We start from the raw sequence: 20,451 nt of genomic DNA, 5'->3' as shown, positions 1-20,451 counted from the left end.
ATCTCCATGAAAGATAATGGTTACCTAGACTAGTGTCATGGAAGTGGAAAGGAAAAAGTGTAGAAGGAATCAAGAATCCTTTTATTATATAAAATTACTGATTAGATAGAGGAGTTGAAAGGGTGAAAAGCATCAAGGACAATGTCCTGATTTCAGACTTGGGCAACTGGGTGCACAGTGATGCTTTTCAATGAGATTAAGAATCAATGAAAAGGAAGCAGTCAGAGAAAGTAATGACTAATGAATTTTTAGCATGCTGAGTTTTAGGTACCTTGGGGGATCCAAATGGATATGGTTGCAGGGCAGTTGGCTGTATGGGTAGGTCTGCAGAAAAAATTAGATCAAAGAATGCCTATATTTCAGAAGCCATGGGAATAGAAAATGTCACTCAGAGAATGGGAGAAGTGAAGAAAAGAGCCCCTAGTCAAGAACCTCAAAGCACCAACATTTCCCAGATGGATAGAGAAAGGATAGTGACATCTCAAGTAAATAAGGAGAAAGTGTATTTCAAGAAGTGCAAAGTCTCCTTTGCACTTAGCCCCTAAATAGTCACTGGTGATTTGGTAGGTATAGGAGATTGAATGGGAGGTAGAGATGCTGATCCAAATATAGGGGAGGAGGAAGGGAGAGTTAGTGCAGCAGAAAAATGGAGTCAGTCGACTTTGGGATGGAAAGTGGTTTTTAACAAATGGCTGTTCCAAAGTCAGTTAGAAATTCCTAACATCAGGCTGGGCGCGGTGGCTCAAGCCTGTAATCCCAGCACTTTGGGAGGCCGAGACGGGCGGATCACGAGGTCAGGAGATTGAGACCATCCTGGCTAACACGGTGAAACCCCGTCTCTACTAAAAAATACAAAAAACTAGCCAGGCGATGTGGCGGGCGCCTGTAGCCCCAGCTACTGGGGAGACTGAGGCAGGAGAATGGCATAAACCCAGGAGGCGGAGCTTGCAGTGAGCTGAGATCCGGCCACTGCACTCCAGCCTGGGCGGCACTCTGTCTCAAAAAAAAAAAGAAAAAAAAGAAAAGAAATTCCTAAGATCTTCATAAAATATAGAGACTTGTTTTTTATCAAGACTCCTAATGTTTAGTCTTCAGATTGACTTATTAAAAGTGCAATAATTCAACAAACAATGGTGAGTATGTCCTAATAAACAACATTCAGCGCCTATGAATGTGAACATGAACCAGTCCAGGCAAGACTGTTTATTATTTATATGTTTATTTCTAACATACATAAAATAAGAAGCATGAATTTAGCACTCTGAAAAAAATGTACTTTTAAATGGCTGAGAGAGGTCTTTTGAGAGCTGTTTCCTTATCTATAAAACAGTCTGGAGAGAAAATTTGGGAGGATGGAAGTGTATAAGCACATGTTTGTGCACAGGTGAAGTCTTATTTGTACTTGATATATCGGAAGCTTGACTTTGATGTTGCTATAACCCGGGGCAGGTGTGAAGAGTACAAATGTTGCAAGACGAATAGGGTACCACTGCTATTACATGATCTTTCATTCAAATTCTTTTTTTTTTTTCATAAACAACAACAACAACAAAAATGTTGTTCTCTGATTAATTCTCCTTTGAGAAAAGAGAAACCCACAAATAGATTTCATAGAGCACTTAAGTAAATTACATTTTTGCCCTCTTTAACTCTAAGTCTTCTTGGTTTGTTAATGTAATTACCTATCATTTATTTAATGCAAATCCTCATACACTGGTGATAAAAAAAATTTAATCCAAACAGTAAGTGGGCTTTTCCACCTCGTCTAACTGAACAAGCTGGTATGAAACACAGTGGAATCTTGGTGAGAGGTGATGAACAATATGAGACACAAAAGTCATTTCTAAAAGTGTGATTAGGAATCCTGCCCTGTCTCAAAACAATTAAACTGTAAATCTATACTTGTTTTTTATATTGAAAGAAGTGAATATGATTTGGAGCATAATTCAGAATTACATTAAACCTCCTTCTAATAAATGGCTAGTGAAAACATTTGGTCTGAGAATCATTCCATTTGCTTGAAGCAAATATAGGATTTGGGTCATGATAATAACAGCAGCTATCATCATTGTCAAATACTATTTTTTTTTCTTTTTGAGACAGAGTCTTGCTCTGTCACCCAGGCTGGAGTGCAGTGGCACAATCTTGGCTCACTGCAACCTTCACCTCCGGGGTTCAAGCAATTCTCTGCCTCAGTCTCCCGAGTAGCTGGGATTACAGGCGCCCGCCACCACACCCTGCTAATTTTTGTATTTTTAGTGGAGATGGGGTTTCACCATCTTAGCTAGGCTGGTCTTGAAATCCAGAACTCATGATTCACCTGCCTCAGCCTCCCAAAGTGCTAGGATTACAGGCGTGAGCCACCACGCCCAGCCGCCAAATACTATTTTAAGCAATTTGTGCATGTTAATTCATTTGCCCCTGACAGCAACCCCCAAAGTATACATTATGATTATTTCCATTTTGCAGTTGAGGAAAATGAGGCATAAAATCATAACTAATTAGTTCAAGGCCACATAAGTGATGAAGGGAAGAATGCTTGCTCTTAACCCTTAACCCTATACTTATGCTAGGTTGGTCCCAGAGCTTTCTGCTAAAAGGTTGAGTGGTGAATATTTAAACTTTATGGAAAAATCCCATTTTCCTGTTACTATAATTTGTTACCTAGCATAGGATTCACATCTAAAGACAGGCAAAAAAACAAAAAACAAAAACAAAAAACAAAAAACAAACAAAAAAATTTGGAACTAATTACTGGATGAAGCAAAAGATAGCTGGAACTGAACATTTCGGTTAGGATATTTGAAAACCAGTGAGATTTTGCCATCTGAAGAGAAGCCTGAGGAGCATCTGAGTAATGTTCTTTTGAACATTTTAATTAAATAATTAATTATTTTTTGGAGACAGGGTCTTGCTCTGTTGTCCAGGCTGGGGTGTCTTGCTCTGTTGTCCAGGCTGGGGTGCATTGGCGTGATCATAGCTCACTGCAGACTCAAACTCCTGGGCTTAAGTGATCCTCCCACTTCAGCCTCCCGAGTAGCTGGGACGACAGGCACACATCACCGTGCTTGGCTAATTTTAGTATTTTTTGTAGAGATGAGGTCTCACTGTGTTGCCCAGGCTGGTCTTGAACTCCTGGGCTCAAGCAATCTTCACACCTCAGGCTGTCAACACATTGGGACTACAGGCATGAGCCACCGTGGCTGGCCTGAATAATGTTCTTTATTAGAGCTGCATCTGACTCCACTGCACACAGGACACACTTGGAATCTAAGTGCCACCTTCCTTGAAATATGAAGATGCCCCTTCTGACTCACCACCAGTATGAAGCCATGCTTCCTCCCTGCCAGAATCCATTAATATTTGATATGGTTTTGTTGTGTCCCCAACCAAATCTCATCTTGAATTATAGTTCTCACAATCCCCATGTGTCATGGGAGGGACCTGGTGGGGAGGTAATTGAATCATGGGAGCGGTTACCCTCATGCTATTCTTGTGATAGTGAGTGAGTTCTCATGAGATCTGATGGTTTCTTTTTCTTTTTTTCTAAATTTTTTTTTGAGATGGAGTTTCACTCTTGTTGAAAAAGCTGGAGTGCAATGGTGTGATTTCAGCTCACTGCAACCTCCACCTCCCAGGTTCAAGAGATTCTCCTGCTTCAGCCTGCCAAGTAGCTGGGATTACAGGCGCCTGCCACCATGCCCAGCTACCTTTTTGTATTTTCAGTAGAGACAGGGTTTCATCATGTTGGTCAGGCTGGTCTTGAACTCCTGACCTCAAGTGATCCAACCACCTCAACCTCCTAAAGTGCTGGGATTACAGGCATGAGCCATAAGGAGATTTTCCCCCTTATGCTTGGCACTTCTCCTTGCTGCTGCCATGTGAAGAAGGACGTGTTTGCTTCCCCTTCTTCCATGATTGTAAGTTTCCTGAAACCTCCCCAGTCATGCTAAACTGTGAGTCAATTAAACTTCTTTCCATTACAAATTACCCAGTCTCAGGTATGCCTTTATTAGCACTGCGAGAACAGACTAATACAATATTGTCATGACATATGACAGCACTGACTAAAAGAAAAGCCACTCATTTACAGAATCTCCCTTCCTTCTTTAAAAGTAAGAGAAAGTAAGTATAGTTCAACCTGAAGTAGGAGGCTGAATGAGCCCTCTGACCATATTTTAACCATAGCAGATCTTACAGAATGAAAAGCCAAGTTTGACTTCTGCTTTCCCAGATCAAATAAATCTCTCCAGGCCGCCTCTTCTAGCCTGACAAAAATTCTTAGGATGTCCCGAGGGAGAGCAAATCTTATTCTCATTCCTATTTACAGATTCGGCTGGGACACTGACTGATTTTCTCTAGATTACAAACCAAGACATCTCTATGGCTAATATTAAAATGTCAGTACCTTAGGTTCCCATCCTTTGCTTAACAGAGCAGCCCCAAGACCAGCAGACTCCACTGGATGGAAAGGCCTGAGATCCCCCCAAAGTCATGTTTATGAAGCAGCTACTTTCAAGGAAACCAATCATTCTGAGGGCACTCATTTGGAATCTGTGATTCCCTGTCATGGGCTGAGATTTGCTTTTGCATTAGATACAGGAAACGAATGGTAGCTTTGAAAGAACACTGGTTTTGTGCCAGGAAGATTATTGAATGGCTGCATCATTCTCAGAGTCCTGTGGCCTGTCCTGACCTCAGGTTCTTCACTTCTAAAATGGGAAGTGGTGTGGGGATAGGCCTAGTAGAAGGACTCTAAATTCTTTTCTAGATCCAAAGGTAAATGTTGCAAAATGGTGGCAATGACAAGATTTAAACATTTAGGAAGGCTTAGTGCAGTGGCTCATGCTTATAATCCCAGCACTTTGGGAAGCCAAGATGGGAGGATTGCTTGAGCCTAGGAGTTCAAGACCAGCCTGGGCAACATAGTGAGGCCGTGTTTCTCTTTAAAAAAAAAATGTAGGCAAAAAAAGTGTGGTCTTGGGGCACACAGTCATCTTTGCCATTTGGCTTGCTGCAATATTGCTCAAGATTTTATGGTCATGGACAATGGTCTGATCCCAATCCATCACAGACCAATACTAGCACTCAGCCTGTGACACATGCAGCTCACCACGTGAGTGCAATGACACTCAAACTTGTCCCCACCCTACTCAGTATGATGGGTCCACTGATCACCCACTGGGATATCATATTGCTGTTAAAGTTTCTAAATACCTTACTGGCAATTTCTATCTTTGTCACAGACTGATAATAAACAATTGTCTGACCAGAAGCAGTCCCTGGACCATTCTTTGAGTATTACTGGGTTTGGCCATTTTTCTGTAATAAAGCAAGTCCCCTATGGACTTGAGCAGGGCATCACTCAGACAACTGAGATGCTTTTGTTTGTTTGTTTGTTTGTTTGTTTAGACAGAGTCTCACTCTGTTGCCCAGGCTGGAGTGCAATGGTGCAGTCTCAGCTGACTGTAACCTCTGCCTCCTGGATTCAAGCAATTCTTCCTGCCTCAGCCTCCCGAGTAGCTGGGATTACAGATACCCACCACCATGCCCAGCTAATTGTTTGTATTTTTAGTAGAGAGGGAGTTTCACCATGTTGGCCAGGCTGGTCTTGAACTCCCGACCTAGGCGATCCACTCGCCTCAGCCTCTGAAAATACTGGGATTACAGGCATGGCATGAGCCACCGCACCCAGCCGGATGCTTTTTTTTTTTTTTTTTTTTTTTTAATAAGCAACTGGAAAGCAGGAAAGTGAACTTATTAACTTTTATTTTAAATTCCATGCAAGTTTGTTACATAGGTGAACATGTGCCACAGTGGTTTGCTGCACAGATCAACCGACCACTTATAGCCCCCTCGACAGGCTCCAGTGTTTGTCCCCACCATGTGTCCATCTGTTCTCATCAAAGGCTAAACATTTTTTTTTTTTTTTTTTTAAATAACCTGCTGAGATGGTTGGGTACAGTCCTCACGCCTGTAATCCCAGCACTTTGGGAGGCTGAGGTGGGTGGATCACTTGAGGTCAGGAGTTCAAGACTACCCTGGCCAACATAGTGAAACCTCATCTCTATGGTGTTAATACAAAAATTAGCTGGGTGTGGTGGCACACAACTGTAATCCCAGCCACTCTGAAGGCTAAGGCATGAGAGAATCACTTGAACCCAGGAGGCAGAGGTTGCAGTGAGCTAAGATCGCACCAATGCACTCCAGCCTGGGCGACAGAGTGAGACTGTCTCAAAAACAAAACAAAACTCCTGCTGAGATAAGTCTAGCCTCTCACCCTATTCAACTTGGTCTGCCCACAATTGGTCTGGATTCTTCTCAAATCCATCTATCATATTCTCCTATTTCTTCTGCCTTTGGATTTGTTCTTTTTCATCCTCTACTTTAGCTGATAGGTCCAGCAGTCCTGGAATTCCTGCTGAAGGCCGCCAGGTAGGTGGTAAACAGACAGATTAGAGCTGTTCCCAGGGCAGGAAGGAACCTGACAGCTGCCATGAAGATGGGATGTTTCTTGGCCTTGCAAGGCAGTGGCCACTCCTCTCTCAGTGCCGCACTCCTAGCCTCCCTGCCTTCCTCTGCTCTGGACTGCAAAGGTGAGGTGTACCCCTCCAACGCACCCTTGGACCTGGATGCCCAGCCAAGGTTGAGGTCTGGAATGCTGTGCTAATCTCAGGGCAGTGACAACCCTCTCAGCTGTTTCTGAAAGTGGAGAGGGAGTCTGATAAAATCAAACAATTTGAGATTGTTTATATATTGTACATTGTCATATCATTCTTTTATTTTTATAATAAAAGTCAAAACCTATTGGGCACCAAGTCCAAGACAGTTCTAGGTACTCTTTGCATATATTGACTTGATAGTCACCCCCCCAATAAAGTTGATCTTTATTATTATTATTATTATTTATTTTTATAGAAGAAGAAACTGAAGTAGAGAGAGGCTTGCCTCAAATTAAACAGGCAGCAAGCAGAGAGTCTGAACTTGAACTCAGTAAATATTGTGTGGATGTTCATGCCCTTAACCATTGCCTTACACCATCTCTGGATATAAATGATGGTTTCTGAACCTCATGGCAATCCTATCGATGAATTAAGGCTGATACAGATACATTAAATTGAAAACTATTTCTTGAGCAACCTCGTAGGTGCCAAACAGTAATCTAGGCACCCAGATATAGTACACTGAATGATCCCCAAAAAGATATGTCCACCTCCTAACCCCTAGAACCTATGAATATGACCTAATGTGGATAAAAGGGTCTGTGTAGATGTAATTAATTTAAGGATCTTGAGATGAGATCATCCTGAATTATTTAGGAGGGCCCTAAATCCAGTGATAGGGGTCTTTATAAGAGACAAAGGAGAAGACACAGAGAGAAGAGGAGAAGCCCATGTGAAGACGAAGGCAGAGATTAAAGCGACACAGCCACAAGCCAAGGAATGTCTGGACCCACTGAGTTAAGAGAGGCAAGGAAAGATTTGCCTCTAGACGTTCTGGGGAAAGCACAGCCCTGCCAGTATCTTGATTTTGGACTTTTGGCCTCTGGAACTGTTTTAAGCCACCCAGTGTGTAGAAATGTGTTACACCAGTCTCAGGAAATGACTACAGTCAGTAACCAAGACCGTCTTTACTCTGGTGGAGTTTACATCTGAGAGATGTAATCTTAGGGAGTTATATCTTAGAGATGAACAGAATGTAAATGTAACATATAATGAAACATGATAAGGAAACACTTACCTAACAACTCAAACCACATTGTCTTCACCCTCCATCCAGGGAGTTTTACCTGGACTGAGTAGTAATGATCACTTCCTTTCATATGCACCCATAGACCCTTTCATAACATCCATCATGGAAGCCATTCCACCATTTAAAAATTGATGGGTGATGGCCAGGCGTGGGGACTCACACCTGTAATCCCAGCACTTTGGGAGGCCAAGGTGGGCAGATCACTTGAGGTCAAGAGTTCAAGTCCAGCCTGGCCAACATGGTGGAACCCCATCTCTACTAAAAATACAAAAATTAGCCTGGCATGGTGGCAGGTGCCTGTAATCCCAATTATTCAGGAGGCTGAAACAGGAGAGAATCGCTTGAACTCAGGAGATGGAGGTTGCAGTCAGCTGAGATCGCGCCAGTGCACTCCAGCCTGGCAACAGAGTGAGTGAGACTGTCTCTCACACACACACACACAAAATGATGAGTGGCATGTCAGTGTTCCCCTGCAACCTGTAAAAATCTTCATCTCCATCTCCTCAGGCCTCACCTGACATTACTTAATAATGGGGGTAAAATAGCATAACCTTAATGATCAACGAGAAGGAGGTACATGGAGACCAAGAAGCCAGGGGGGCCATGGTGCACGCTTGTACAGATTGTTGTTGCCTAAGATGCCAGCCAAGGGAACAAAGGAGGCTGAAGTCCAGCCAGTGGCTGTCTAAGTGGTGCCTACCCTGTGGAACTGCATTTTCTAATTGCACAAAGGAGCCATGTGGCCCAGCAATGGCCCTGAATGCTACTGGTCTTTAAAGATGCCTGATCCTTCCAGCTAGAATCTGGTCAAGCTGGCAGCCCCATGCTGCACAGCATGGTAACGCTTAAAAGTCTTCCTCCAGGCACCCTGGCCACGGGGACATTCTTTGCTGGCTCAATGTCCCTGTAATTTCATAGGTACTCTCTGTGCACTAAGCGGTATTTGGATATTATTTAATTTTTTTCCTTTGCCTTTCTGCATAAGAGGAACAAACACAAGACTCTAGGATCCCTGGAGTGGTTTACTCCATTAGAGATTCTGTTTCAAAGGAGATAAAAAGGCTTGGCAGAGATGTGGGAGATGCTTCAGCAGGAAGCACAATGGCATCTCCTCACTCTGTGTGTGGCCTCAGGCGAGTCACATTTAGGCCTCCATTCCCTTATTTTTCACTTTGCAAGTTTAACTGAACATGTACTCCAACTATGCTAGAAAGAGTTTCCCAAAACAAGGACGGGAACTAGGATGCAGGCAGACTTCTTCTGATTCACCTACCTAAACCTAAGTCATCGCTTAGTATGTAACCCTTTCCTCTCGCCTGGCCTGCATTTCCCACTGCTAAGGTTTATACCTTTGGGTGAGAGATCCAAAAAAATTCTTGATGTCGGAAGTTGCTTTTAGGATAGCAGAAGGAAGATGAGTATTTTTTCTAGCATCCTTGCATGCGTTTGCTAAGGGGCCAAAATCCCATAATCAGAGATGGCTTGTGTATTTTATCACCTGTTCGCTGTCCTGGAGGGCTCCACGCCTAGACCTGAGGGAAAGAGAAGCTGGGAAGGCTGGAGGAAGCAGGCCTTGATGAGCATCAAGCAGTCTCAGGTCCCACAGTACTCTTCCCTGTGGTCTACACAGTGAAAAGGGGAAACACGAAGTGGGGATTGTGCTCAAGAGACCATCTTGGCTCCAGGCCCTTGTGATGGAGGTACCAAATAAGACCTCCATGCTGGAAGATCGCTGGAAAGGACTGAGACACTATTTAGTTTGCTGCCTTCAAAATGCATATTTCACGAAAACTGTGAATATGTGGAAGAGTATGTCAGCAGGAGGCTTGATGTTTTCATTCCATCAAGAATGTAGAAGGGTTGGAAATGACCATGTTACAAGCTAAAGGGGCTATGCAAGGTGACCTAAAATTGGAAAAAGACTATTATCAAAGCTTTTTGTAGAGAGAAAACTTGGGGTGCGGCAATTATAGGCCAAAAAGCCTAGAACTGGCTACCAAAAAAGTTGACTTTGCAGCATTCCTTCCATTGCAGCAATTATTCTGAGGGCTAGAAAATGCATGCATTTCCCAAATATGGCTCTTACATGGCCTTGGTGTATGGAAGAAATTCTCCTACTGTTTTCATAGTTTTGGGCACTTTAAATCCAATTTACCAGACCAACAATGAGGTGATTATAATGGATCCTACAAAACCTGAGTGAGGCACGATGACTCTGGTACATCTGGCAGGCGTTCTGCTACTGTTGCTAAGTAACACACATGAAATGTTGAACTGCTGGACTGCAATTTAAGAGTGTTTCCTCCCTTACCTGTGCCAGCTTCCAAAGCTGACCACAAACCCTAAGCATCTAGATTTTTTTCAGTCAGCGAAGAGGGCTTTTTCTGTGTGGTCCTTGGAGGATAGGGCAGGGATCAGAGAGCAGATAGGAGCTGCAGGGAACAAAACTTTCACCCCAAAGAAGGATCCTCTGTAATAATGACAGTTGTTCCAGTATAGACTTGGGTTTTATTTTGCAAGTAAATGAGTTTCCTGTCACTTTCAGGCTTTGGGGAGAGACTGTTTTTGGACTCCTACTCATTATGTTCATTGCAAATTCAAGAATTAGATAGGAGTTGATCCACATAACATAACATGTCAGTTATGCATACTCTAAGATTCTATGGTTTTATGAACTGTCATAAAATTATTGCCTTTGCAAAAGCAGCACAATATTGAATGTAAAAACCAAAAAAGCAACTATTTCTTTTTAACTCTGAACAGACTTTCATGGCTCAGTGCTTAAGAGAAACCCTATATTTTCAAGCAACTGAAACACTTTGTCATTTTGCACTGAGAATCACTAATGCTATCTTAATAAATCTTTTTAGGGTTCTGTATTATGAAACTACTTGGTGGTGAGATTTTCATCTTAGTATCAATACACATAATGCCAGGCTTTTGAGCAGTAGTTCTCAATTCGGAGAGATTTTGTCCCCCAAGGTAACATTCAGCAATGTCTGGAGACATGTTTTATTATAATGACTGTGAAAGGGTGATGGTGCCCCTGGAAACCATTGGGTAGAGGCCAGGGATGCTACTAAATATCTTGCAATACTCAAGACAGCCACTCACGACAAATAACTGTCCAGCCCTAAATGTCAATAGCACAGCTGTTAAGAAACCCTGTTCTAGGGGGATGGAAGAAACAACAATAACAACAGCACTATTCTTTTTTTTTAGAGGCGAAGTTTTGCTCTTGATGCCCAGGCTGTAGTGCAATGGCACAATCTCAGCTCACTGCAACCTCTGCCTCCTGGGTTCAAGTGATTCTCCTGCCTCAGCCTCCTGAGTAACTGGGATTACAAGCGCTTGCAACCACGCCTGGCTAATTTTTTTGTATTTTTAGTAGAGACGAGGTTTCACCATGTTGGCCAGGGTGGTCTCGAACTTCTGACCTCAGGTGATCCATCTGCCTCGGCCTCCCAAAGTGCTGGGATTACCGGCATCAGCCACCGTGCCCAGCCAACAGCACTGTTCTTACTGACAGCCTGCTGTTCTTGGCACTTCACAAACACATCTGACCTCTACACATTACAACAGCACTGGAAGGTGGGTATAGTTTTCCCCAATGTACAGGTAAGGACACTTAAGTTCAGAGAGTTTACATGGCTTGTCCAAGATCAAACAACTTGTAAATACAGAACTAGGACTCCAACCAAGTTTGGTCAAGCTCTGAGGTCTGGCTTTCTAGTGAGTTTGCTATGCTAGAGCCCTTTTCAGAAGCACACACTGTTTCTAGCAGAGGTTTAGATTGCACACAGGCTAGAAAGTACAATCAGGAACAAAGAGCTTCCAAAAGAGACAGAAGGGAGCCAAGCCTAAAATGAAACCTGCACTTCATGAAAGAACCTGAAGGGGGCAGTCTCACCATCACGATGACCAACCACAATAGGCTGAAGATGGGCACCTCCAGGGTCGTGGTGCATCCGATGCACCGTCTTCTGAAGAAGTGTGTGTGGAGGCTGAGGAGGGAGAATCACATTACCTGTCCCTCCTACATCACGAGGTGAACGTTAGTGTAATTTCACTCAATATCAGAGGTCTCAAAAAATTTTAGCTTAAAATAACTTCTGTTGAGATTTTTGAGAACATGCTTTAGAATTAGGCAGAGTTGAGTTCAAATACTTGCTCTTTCACTTATTTTTTTTTAAATTATTTTTCATTCATCTTGTATGTTCTTCCATTGAATGTTTTTAGGGGCGGCAACAAGTTACTTCACCTCCTGTGCGTCTCTTCTCTCATCATCATCATCACCATCATCATCACTACCTCATGGGAGTATTATGAGGCTTAAATTAGAAAATTAATGAATTAAATGGAGGCAGAAAAGCTAGGCCACTATCCAGAAGGGAGTGACAAACCAGGAAATATTACACAATATAGTGACACTATTATATAGTTTTCTGTATACATAGCATATATAGTTTTATTTTGGAAGGAAGCAAAAGAATGGAAACAATAATTGGGCTGCATTGCCAAATGTGGCTGAACATGGGATGGGGACCCAGGCTGGAAGTGCACAGATGTGGAATGCCACTGTGGAGTGCTCCCCTCCCTGCTCAAAAGAACAGTGAATCACAAGTTAAAAATAGCAAATGTGAAGAACACAATGAATCCCAAGCAAGCGTCCTTTGTGATTTCAGTGAACGTTTCAGTGGTTGCCTTCTCTAGAACAGTTGTAAGTAACTGTCATCTTCTTGGTTGCCAAACCCCACCACATAACATACAGATGCTTAATAAGATACACATGCTTATGCCTGATGTCTCTACGTCTTTGGCTTTAAGCCTCCAAACAATGTGGAAAATTAAGTGAATTTTGGTATTTGCCAGAGACCCACACAGGTACTCAGAGAATTATACGTCCAATGTGGAAAAGAAGAGTACACTTGTATCCTGATTTTTTTTAAAAGCTGCTTGGCTCTCTCTAGGTTAGCAACTGAGACTTCAATATTTTATTCAATGAATATTTGATATGACATATTTTAGAACAGACAGCTGTTCTGATGAATTAGTCATCTCTGTGATGAATCAGTTACTTATACCTAGCCTTTTGCTTTTTGAGAACTCAACCTCTTTCCTCCACTCTGACCCGTTTGCAAAACCACTTCCTTCTGTAACAGTAACATTTCTTGGCACAGGTACATTGTTGAGAAAAGAGATCTCTAACCAACTCCTCAAATTAGAGAAACTCAGAATACCAGAGCTGGAAGATCCTAAGAGATCTCTCACTGAAGATACGAGGAAACTGAGACCGGAGAGAGTGAAAGACTTGCCCAAGGTCACACAGCAAATGATCAACAGAGCTAGAATTAATACCCTGGCTTTGTGACAGCTCATCCCATTTTCATTTAATACTCATGAAGTTTCTCATCTTCATTGAGGTTGGTCTGCCCCCAACTGATAAGGTTGGGAGACAAATTTTCCCGATATTTCTACTAATAAAAGGAAGTTAAAAACCCTATATTTTAAACACTTTAGTAAAACCCAATGAAATGAAAGAGAATCTTAAGTGGGAAAGTGACAAGGCAAGCAGCAAGACTTGATACTTGGGGCAGACATGAAGTAAACAAGGCTATGTGGATCTAACTACCTAAAATCTCCAAGAGTATCAATCTGAGGTCCACATGTGACCACCAGGGACCCACCACACATAGTATTGGCGTGAACAATGGCTGGCAATGGGCCCAGGCCAGAAACAATCTCTTGGGCTTTCTCAATAAGTCACTCCAACAAGAAGTAAAGCATTCAGAAGATGTGGACATTCAAAAAAGTCAAAAAAGGAAACATCTACAGATTTTGCTTTCAACAATCCCAATGTTATTTAGCCTATTTTAATTCTGGTTTCCAGGGAGCCAAAAATATACTCCTGACATTACCCAGGGAAAAGCTGTGCAAAAGAATGACTACCTATTTCTCCACGGTGGCAGCCAGGTTTTCCTCTTCCTTTGCAGCTGCTTTGGTGTCACCTCTTCAAGACCACATGACTTTGAATTTTAGCAAGAAATCTTAGAAGAATGGTAGAATTTTCTGGCCTTTGGTAAAGTGGACAGTTTTCCCGACCTGGATCATCCTTAGCCTGGTAAACCAAGGCTGTTTCTAATCCACTTCAAATGAAAGCTTGCCTCTACTGTGGGGCCTATGGAGGAGAGATTTCAGTTCTAAGCCAGAGCTACTCTCACCTACAGGAATCCCCAAAGCAGGTTTCACATTTCTTTAGGTCAAATTAGGAAGGCTCAGAAACAGTCTGAATCAAGGGTTGGGATGTCCTTTATCCTTGTGTGTGAAGCCAGTTTTCTCATAAACATGATTTACTTCCCCCTCTCCTGGGGGGTTTCTAGGTATTAAAAATGGGATTTCATTTATGATCTATCAATTTTTCCATTTACAGCAATCATTCTTGAACCTGACCACACAACAGAATTATCTGGAATGCCCTTTTAAAAAACAGATTACAGGACTCCTTACTTGGGTCACTAAATCCAAATTTCCTAGAATGAGGCCTGGTAATTCCTATTTTTTAAAACCTTGACTTGGGTTGGGAACATTTCTGTGGACTTTGAGATGGTAACGTTCTGTGGAACATTTAAAACAATGACTTGGGTTGGGAACATTTCTGTGGACTTTGAGATGGTAACGTGTTTCTCACTTGTAAATATGGATGGTGAATGATGAGTATGAGCAAGAAATATTTACCATGTAAATCAGACGAGAGCTACACAAAGTTTCCTTGTTTTTGTTTCAAGGAACTGAAGTTCCTTGTTTAAGGAACTCAAGAACTGAAGTTCTGAGTTATGATACCATTATCTTTTTGTTAGCTAAACTAAATGACCCAATTTCCCTTAGTCTTTTTTTATAGAAATGTTCCTTGTTCTTTGGTTACCATTCTCTATTTCTCCTTCAGTGTCTTCAAGCTATTCTTAGTTCAACAACAAGGATGAAAATACTTTCAGGGCACAACTCTACTAATATAGTTTATAGATTGCCAATAGTTGATGTATCTCTTTAGGAAAATCTAATTGATTGCTGGGGGTGACTTAGACTAGTGGGCCCAAATCTAAAGATCTACAGATTAACGTTTTGCTTTGAGTAAAGGTTTCCCTTAAAATTCCTTTATTTAATGGTTCTGTATCTGATCTTATACTTTTCAAGATTCCTATTATATAAAGATCAGATCGCAACTTTGATCTTGAAGTCACTTATATTCTCTTACTCTCTTCTTCCTTTCTCTCTGCATTCTTGCATTGTTTTAGTTAGTCCTCTTTATTTTTATTTTTATTTTTTGAGATGTAGTATCACTGTGTTGCCCAGGCTGGAGTGCAGGGGCGTGATCTCAGCTCACTGCAACCTCTGCTTCCCAGGTTCAAGCGATTCTTGTGCCTCAACCTCCCGAGTAGCTGGGATTACAGGCGCCCATCACCACACTGATCTAATTTTTGTATTTTTAGTAGAGATGGGGTTTTGCCATGTTGATCAGGCTGGTCTTGAACTCCTGATCTCAGGTGATCCACCTGCCTCGGCCTCCCAAAGTGCTGGGATTACAGGCATAAGCCACCGTGCCCAACCAGTCCTCTTTCTTCTTAAATGGCTTTTCTGTAGTTTCCCTAATGCCGGTCCATTTTCCCGAATGCTTGAAGTTTTCAATTCAACAATCATGCTTCTGGAAGACTGAATTATTCGTCCCTATCCTTCACCCTTCCCTGATCTGTGTTCCTTCCACTAAAAGTTGGCTGGCTGTCTCCTCCCTTGGTTTTGGGCTTGCTCGTTGACTTGGTTTGGCAGATGGCTTGTGGGCAGTTCTGAGCCTCGGCCTTGTTTCTGTTCAGTCCTCTTGTACCTCTCCCATTGCCAGAAAGAGACGGCATCACGGTTAGCCTGTTAGTGCAGGGTAAACAAGAGTGGACTCAGGCGACATGCAGCTTGGAGTCACTTAGGTGAGCTCAGCCCTATCAGCAGAGCCATGCCAGCCAATCCACAGGGATTTTGTAACACTGTGGGGTGCTCATGTTTGCAATGAGCCTTTAGAACTATTCAAATGTCATTCTGTGAGCGAGAACTAAGCTATGTTCAACTACAGGGAAATGTCTTAGGTGACTGAATGTCTTTTATGGGAAGAGAGATAACAACTCTTTCTTCCTATGGGATTGAAGATTAAAGACACTAATAAACATTGTGGTAGAGAAGATGCCAGCAAGATGAAGAGAAGCAGAAGCTGCCTTCCAGGGTAGGAAGAAACTCCTCCCTCAGGAGGCCCTGCAGAGGAAATGATGCTCACCACAGTCCTGCTCCTACAGAAAGCAGCTCCAGGGAGCACAGTTCATCCTAGCACACATCCAGTGCCCATTTGGCCCAAAGTCATGATGAGGACAGAAGAAATGGCCCCTGAATCCAGACCTCACCATCCAACCCTGCAGGCTATTGTGATTTACTTATTTACTTCCTCTGGTTTGGGATTCCAGCTCTTAATGGGCAAGACTGCCTGCATACATTGAGTGAGCTCTTTTTTTTTTTTTTTTTGAGACGGAGTCTTGCTCTGTCGCCCAGGCTGGAGTGCAGTGGCCGGATCTCAGCTCATTGCAAGCTCCGCCTCCTGGGTTCACGCCATTCTCCTGCCTCAGCCTCCCAAGTAGCTGGGACTACAGGCGCCCGCCATCTCACCCAGCTAGTTTTTTTGTATTTTTTAGTAGAGACGGGGTTTCACCGTGTTAGCCAGGATGGTCTCGATCACCTGACCTCACAATCCACCCGTCTCGGCCTCCCAAAGTGCTGGGATTACAGGCTTGAGCCACAGCGCCCAGCCGAGTGAGCTCTTTATTCCATTGACTTAAAGAATAAAAAGACCTTTAACAATTTTTTTCTGAGTATGATTATGACCACCTGAACAATAAACCAGCCCCTAACTCGCAACACCTCATTCCAATGGTCAATTTAGACAAAAACTGAGTCTCAGTTTAAAACTCTAGCCATGCAACGGCTCATACTACAAGTGCAAGTTACCACCTATTGGACCATAATAACAACATATTTGTATTCAAGCCAAGGTTAAACTGCCAATTTGATTGGAAGACCATGTTTCCCAATGCCATTTAAGAAAAATAAAAAGGATGGACACGGTGGTTCACGCCTGTAATCCCAACACTTTGGGAGGCTGAGAGGGAAGAATCACATGAAGCCAGGAGTTCAAGACCAGCCTAAGCAACATAGTGAGACTCTTTCTCTACCAAAAAAAAAAAAGCCAGGCACAGTGGCATGAGCTTTTATTCCCAGCTATTTGAGAGGCTGAGGTGGGAGGAGAGCTTAAGTTCAGGAGTCTGAGGCTGCAGTGAGCTATGATTGCACCACTGCAGTCCAGCCTGGACAGCAGAGTGAGACCTTATGTCTTTAAAAAAAGAAACAAAAAGAAAAATAGGAAAGGTCATGTAACTAACTTTATCCTATTTTCCAAATCCTTTCTGCCTTCTGTCTATAATAACACCTACTCTCTCTATATATATGCATATGATATACATATGTATGATATAAATGGTTGGTAACAGTTTAGCCTTTATCCTTTGTATTCTAAGAAAAAGCATGTGCATGTACACGGGTGTGTGTGAGTATATATATGTATATGTATATACAAACCCTCCAAACTTTTGCTTGGCTGGTTTCCTTCATAAACAATGTTTAGCCAAACTGCTCTGAAAGCTCTTTAAAATGCATGAGGACCTAAGCAAAGTAGGGACATAGTCTGAAGTATGCCTTTGGGATTTACTCGGCTTGCTTTTCCCTTTAGTGACACTATTACAGGTGCTCTCAGAGTCTTCATTTGCTGTTGGTTGTAAGTGGCTGGTAGCAGTTTAGCTATTACCCTTTGTATTTTAAAAGAGCTCATACTGGGTACGGTGGTTCATGCCTATAATTCCAGCACTTTGGGAGGCCGAGGCAGGCGGATCACAAGGTCAAGAGATCAAGACCATCCTGGCCAACATGGTGAAACCCTGTCTCTACTAAAAATACAAAAATTAGCTGGGCATGGTGGCGGGTGCCTGTAGTCCCAGCTACTCGGGAGGCTGAGGCAGGAGAATCGCTTGAACTCAGGAGGCGGAGGTTGCAGTGACCCGAGGTCGTGCCACTGCACTCCAGCCTGACGACAGAGTGAGATTCCTCCTAAAAAAAAAAAAAAAAAAAAAAAGACAGAGAGAGAGAGAGCTCATAAGCTCAGAAGACAGAGATGAAGCTCCAGATGGTGAGATTTCAGGCAGAATTTGGTGGGATGGGTTGGAGGAATAGATTTGGTTCTAAAGCATCTATGCGTACCACTTTCCATCCCTATCTCATATCTCTCTAGCTAGGTGTCCTGGGACCTGGTGTGGCTATAGCTCCCAAGTAAAAACCTACATTATTGCTCTTGTGTGAGCCTGACCAGTCATTGGCCACAGACAGGTCGCTTATCTCCCAGATTGAAATGATCAAATCCTGGTTGAGAACCATAAAGAAACCACTTTCTGAGCAGTGAAAGCAGACAATGCAAAGTGAATTTGTAGAGCACGGGCATATAACCACGAGCTCTCACTCAGCACCTCCACACTCTTCATTTTAATCCCAAGACTGTTGACTACAGTTTTCCCATTTCGAATTGACCAAATATAGCAAATTTGAAAACAGACTCACTACAGCAGCAATTACAGCTAACAACCTGACCCGAAGGAGGAAAAAGACGAAAGCTAATATAAGAACTTAAAGGGAGCACCTGAAGGGGCAAGCTGCTCACAACACCTCATGGGCCCATGAAGCCATCACTGTGCTGTATTACAGCCCAATGCAATAATTAGTATTCTCTGCAGCCACAGAAAAGGATGAGATCATGTCCTTTGTAGGGACATGGATAGAGGTGGAGGCCATTATCCTTAGCAAACTAACACAGGAACAGAAAACCAAATATTGCATATTCTCACTTACAAGTGGGAACTAATGATGAGAACGCACGGACACATAGAAGGGAACAATACGCACTGGAGCCTTTCAGAGGGTGAAGGGAGGGAGGAGGGAGAGAATCAGGAAAAATGACTAATGGGTACTAGGCTTAATTCCTGGGTGGTGAAATAATTTGTCCAACAAATCCCCAGGACACAAGTTTACCTACGTAACAAACCTGTATTTGTATCCCTAAACTTAAAATAAAAGTTAAAAATAAAAATAAAAACTAATTAGTACTCTGTGTCATAACTCTGGGTCATGTGGAAAAGTTTAAACAACATCAATGTGTTTTGTTTAGCAAGAAAATTGTAAAGTACAGGAGAAGGTAACAGTATTGAGAAAGGCCACCTAGAGGAGGGCAGTGGTTACTGCACCAAAAAACTGTCGAAGGGGTTCCCTGGCTGGAATCCACCTACCTCTGAATGTTATCTTCAAGTTGCTTGACTCTGAACTCATCCTCTTCAGACTGCCGCCTCCTGGCTTCCTCCTCTTCGGCAGTTCCAGCGGGTATGCCCTGCAGCAGCCATTTCTCCCGAAGCACTTTGGACTGTGGGCGTGAGGAAAGACAACAAACAAGATGATACTTTTCAGTCCACACTCTCCTCTCCCTCTGCAGTGGTGCTGTTTTAGCTTCACCCTTCACCAGCGCTGCCTGAATCGCTGCCTTCGCCTCCTCACTAACTTGGCTCCCTACTTCCCTCTAGACCAGCACCCAAAGAGATTTATATCTACATCATTTTCTATTATTAAAAGAATTTAAAAATGAATGACCATGTAATCTCATCTAGATTTAACAATTATGAACATTTTACCACATTTTACCATATACTTTTCATCAAATGATTTTAAAGTAAATAACAACCATATTTTACCCAATAATATGTCAGTAGGAGTCTCTAAAAATTAAGAACATTTTTCTATGCAACTGCAATTTAATTGAAAAACTTTCTAAGACCACCTAACATCTGGTCCATATTAAAGTGTTTTAAAAAGATTGTCATGCCTCTTCTTCAGTTACTCCCTTCTTTAATGACTCCCAATCATTTTCAGCAATAATCTCCAAATGCTATAAAAATCATATGCCCCTAGGTCGGCATGGTGGCGGATGTCTGTAATCCCAAAACTTTGGGAGGCAGGAGGATTGCTTGAGTCCAGGAGTTGGAGACCAGCTTGGGCAACATAGTGAGACCTTGTCTCTACAAAAAATTAAACAATTAGCTGGGTGTGGTGGTGCATGCCTGTAGTCCCAGCTACTTGGGAAGGCTGAGGTGGGGATCGCCTGAGCCATGTAGGTCAAGGCTGCAGCGAGTTGTGATCGCACCACTGTACTCCAGCCTGGGTGACAGAATGAGACCCTGTCTCACAAACAAAACAAAACAAAACAAACAAACAAAAAAACCATACATCCCACATTTGCAAGTGTACTACAATACGGTACAGTGGAATAAAAAGCTTTTGTTTCAGGTCAATGGTTTGGAGGCAGCAATTACTGCTTTGAGAGGGGAAATGAAAACAGTTCAGGAAAAAAGCATGTTGAAATTCCCTAAAAGGAAGAGCAAGGAGAGGTAGATGTGAGCGCGTAATTTTGATTCAGGTTCCACTTACATGGTCCCTAGATGGCTGACGGCAGCAGTTACTGACCCTGTGCCTCATGGCTGAGGACCAGTGAGCATGACCGTGGGCAGGTGTTGTCACCAGAGG

The 20,451-nt window shown here is 42.7% G+C and overlaps 1 protein-coding gene across 5 annotated transcripts in view; it reads right to left on the bottom strand.

Annotated features, from left to right (window-relative positions):
* Positions 1-20,451, bottom strand: part of PALM2 (paralemmin 2) — a 476,431-nt gene that overhangs the window by 52,746 nt on the left and 403,234 nt on the right. For all 5 annotated transcript variants that reach the window (XM_011954585.1, XM_011954589.1, XM_011954586.1 and 2 more), the window contains one exon: positions 19,167-19,297. In XM_011954585.1, coding sequence (XP_011809975.1) covers positions 19,167-19,297 — 131 coding nt within the window. The remainder of the gene's footprint in view (positions 1-19,166; positions 19,298-20,451) is intronic.

Source organism: Colobus angolensis, unplaced genomic scaffold, assembly GCF_000951035.1.
Source record: "Colobus angolensis palliatus isolate OR3802 unplaced genomic scaffold, Cang.pa_1.0 Scaffold386, whole genome shotgun sequence".
NCBI classification, from domain to species: Eukaryota; Metazoa; Chordata; class Mammalia; order Primates; family Cercopithecidae; genus Colobus; species Colobus angolensis.
Note: the sequence above shows the minus strand (reverse complement) of the source record. Positions and strands in the feature narration are given on the sequence as shown.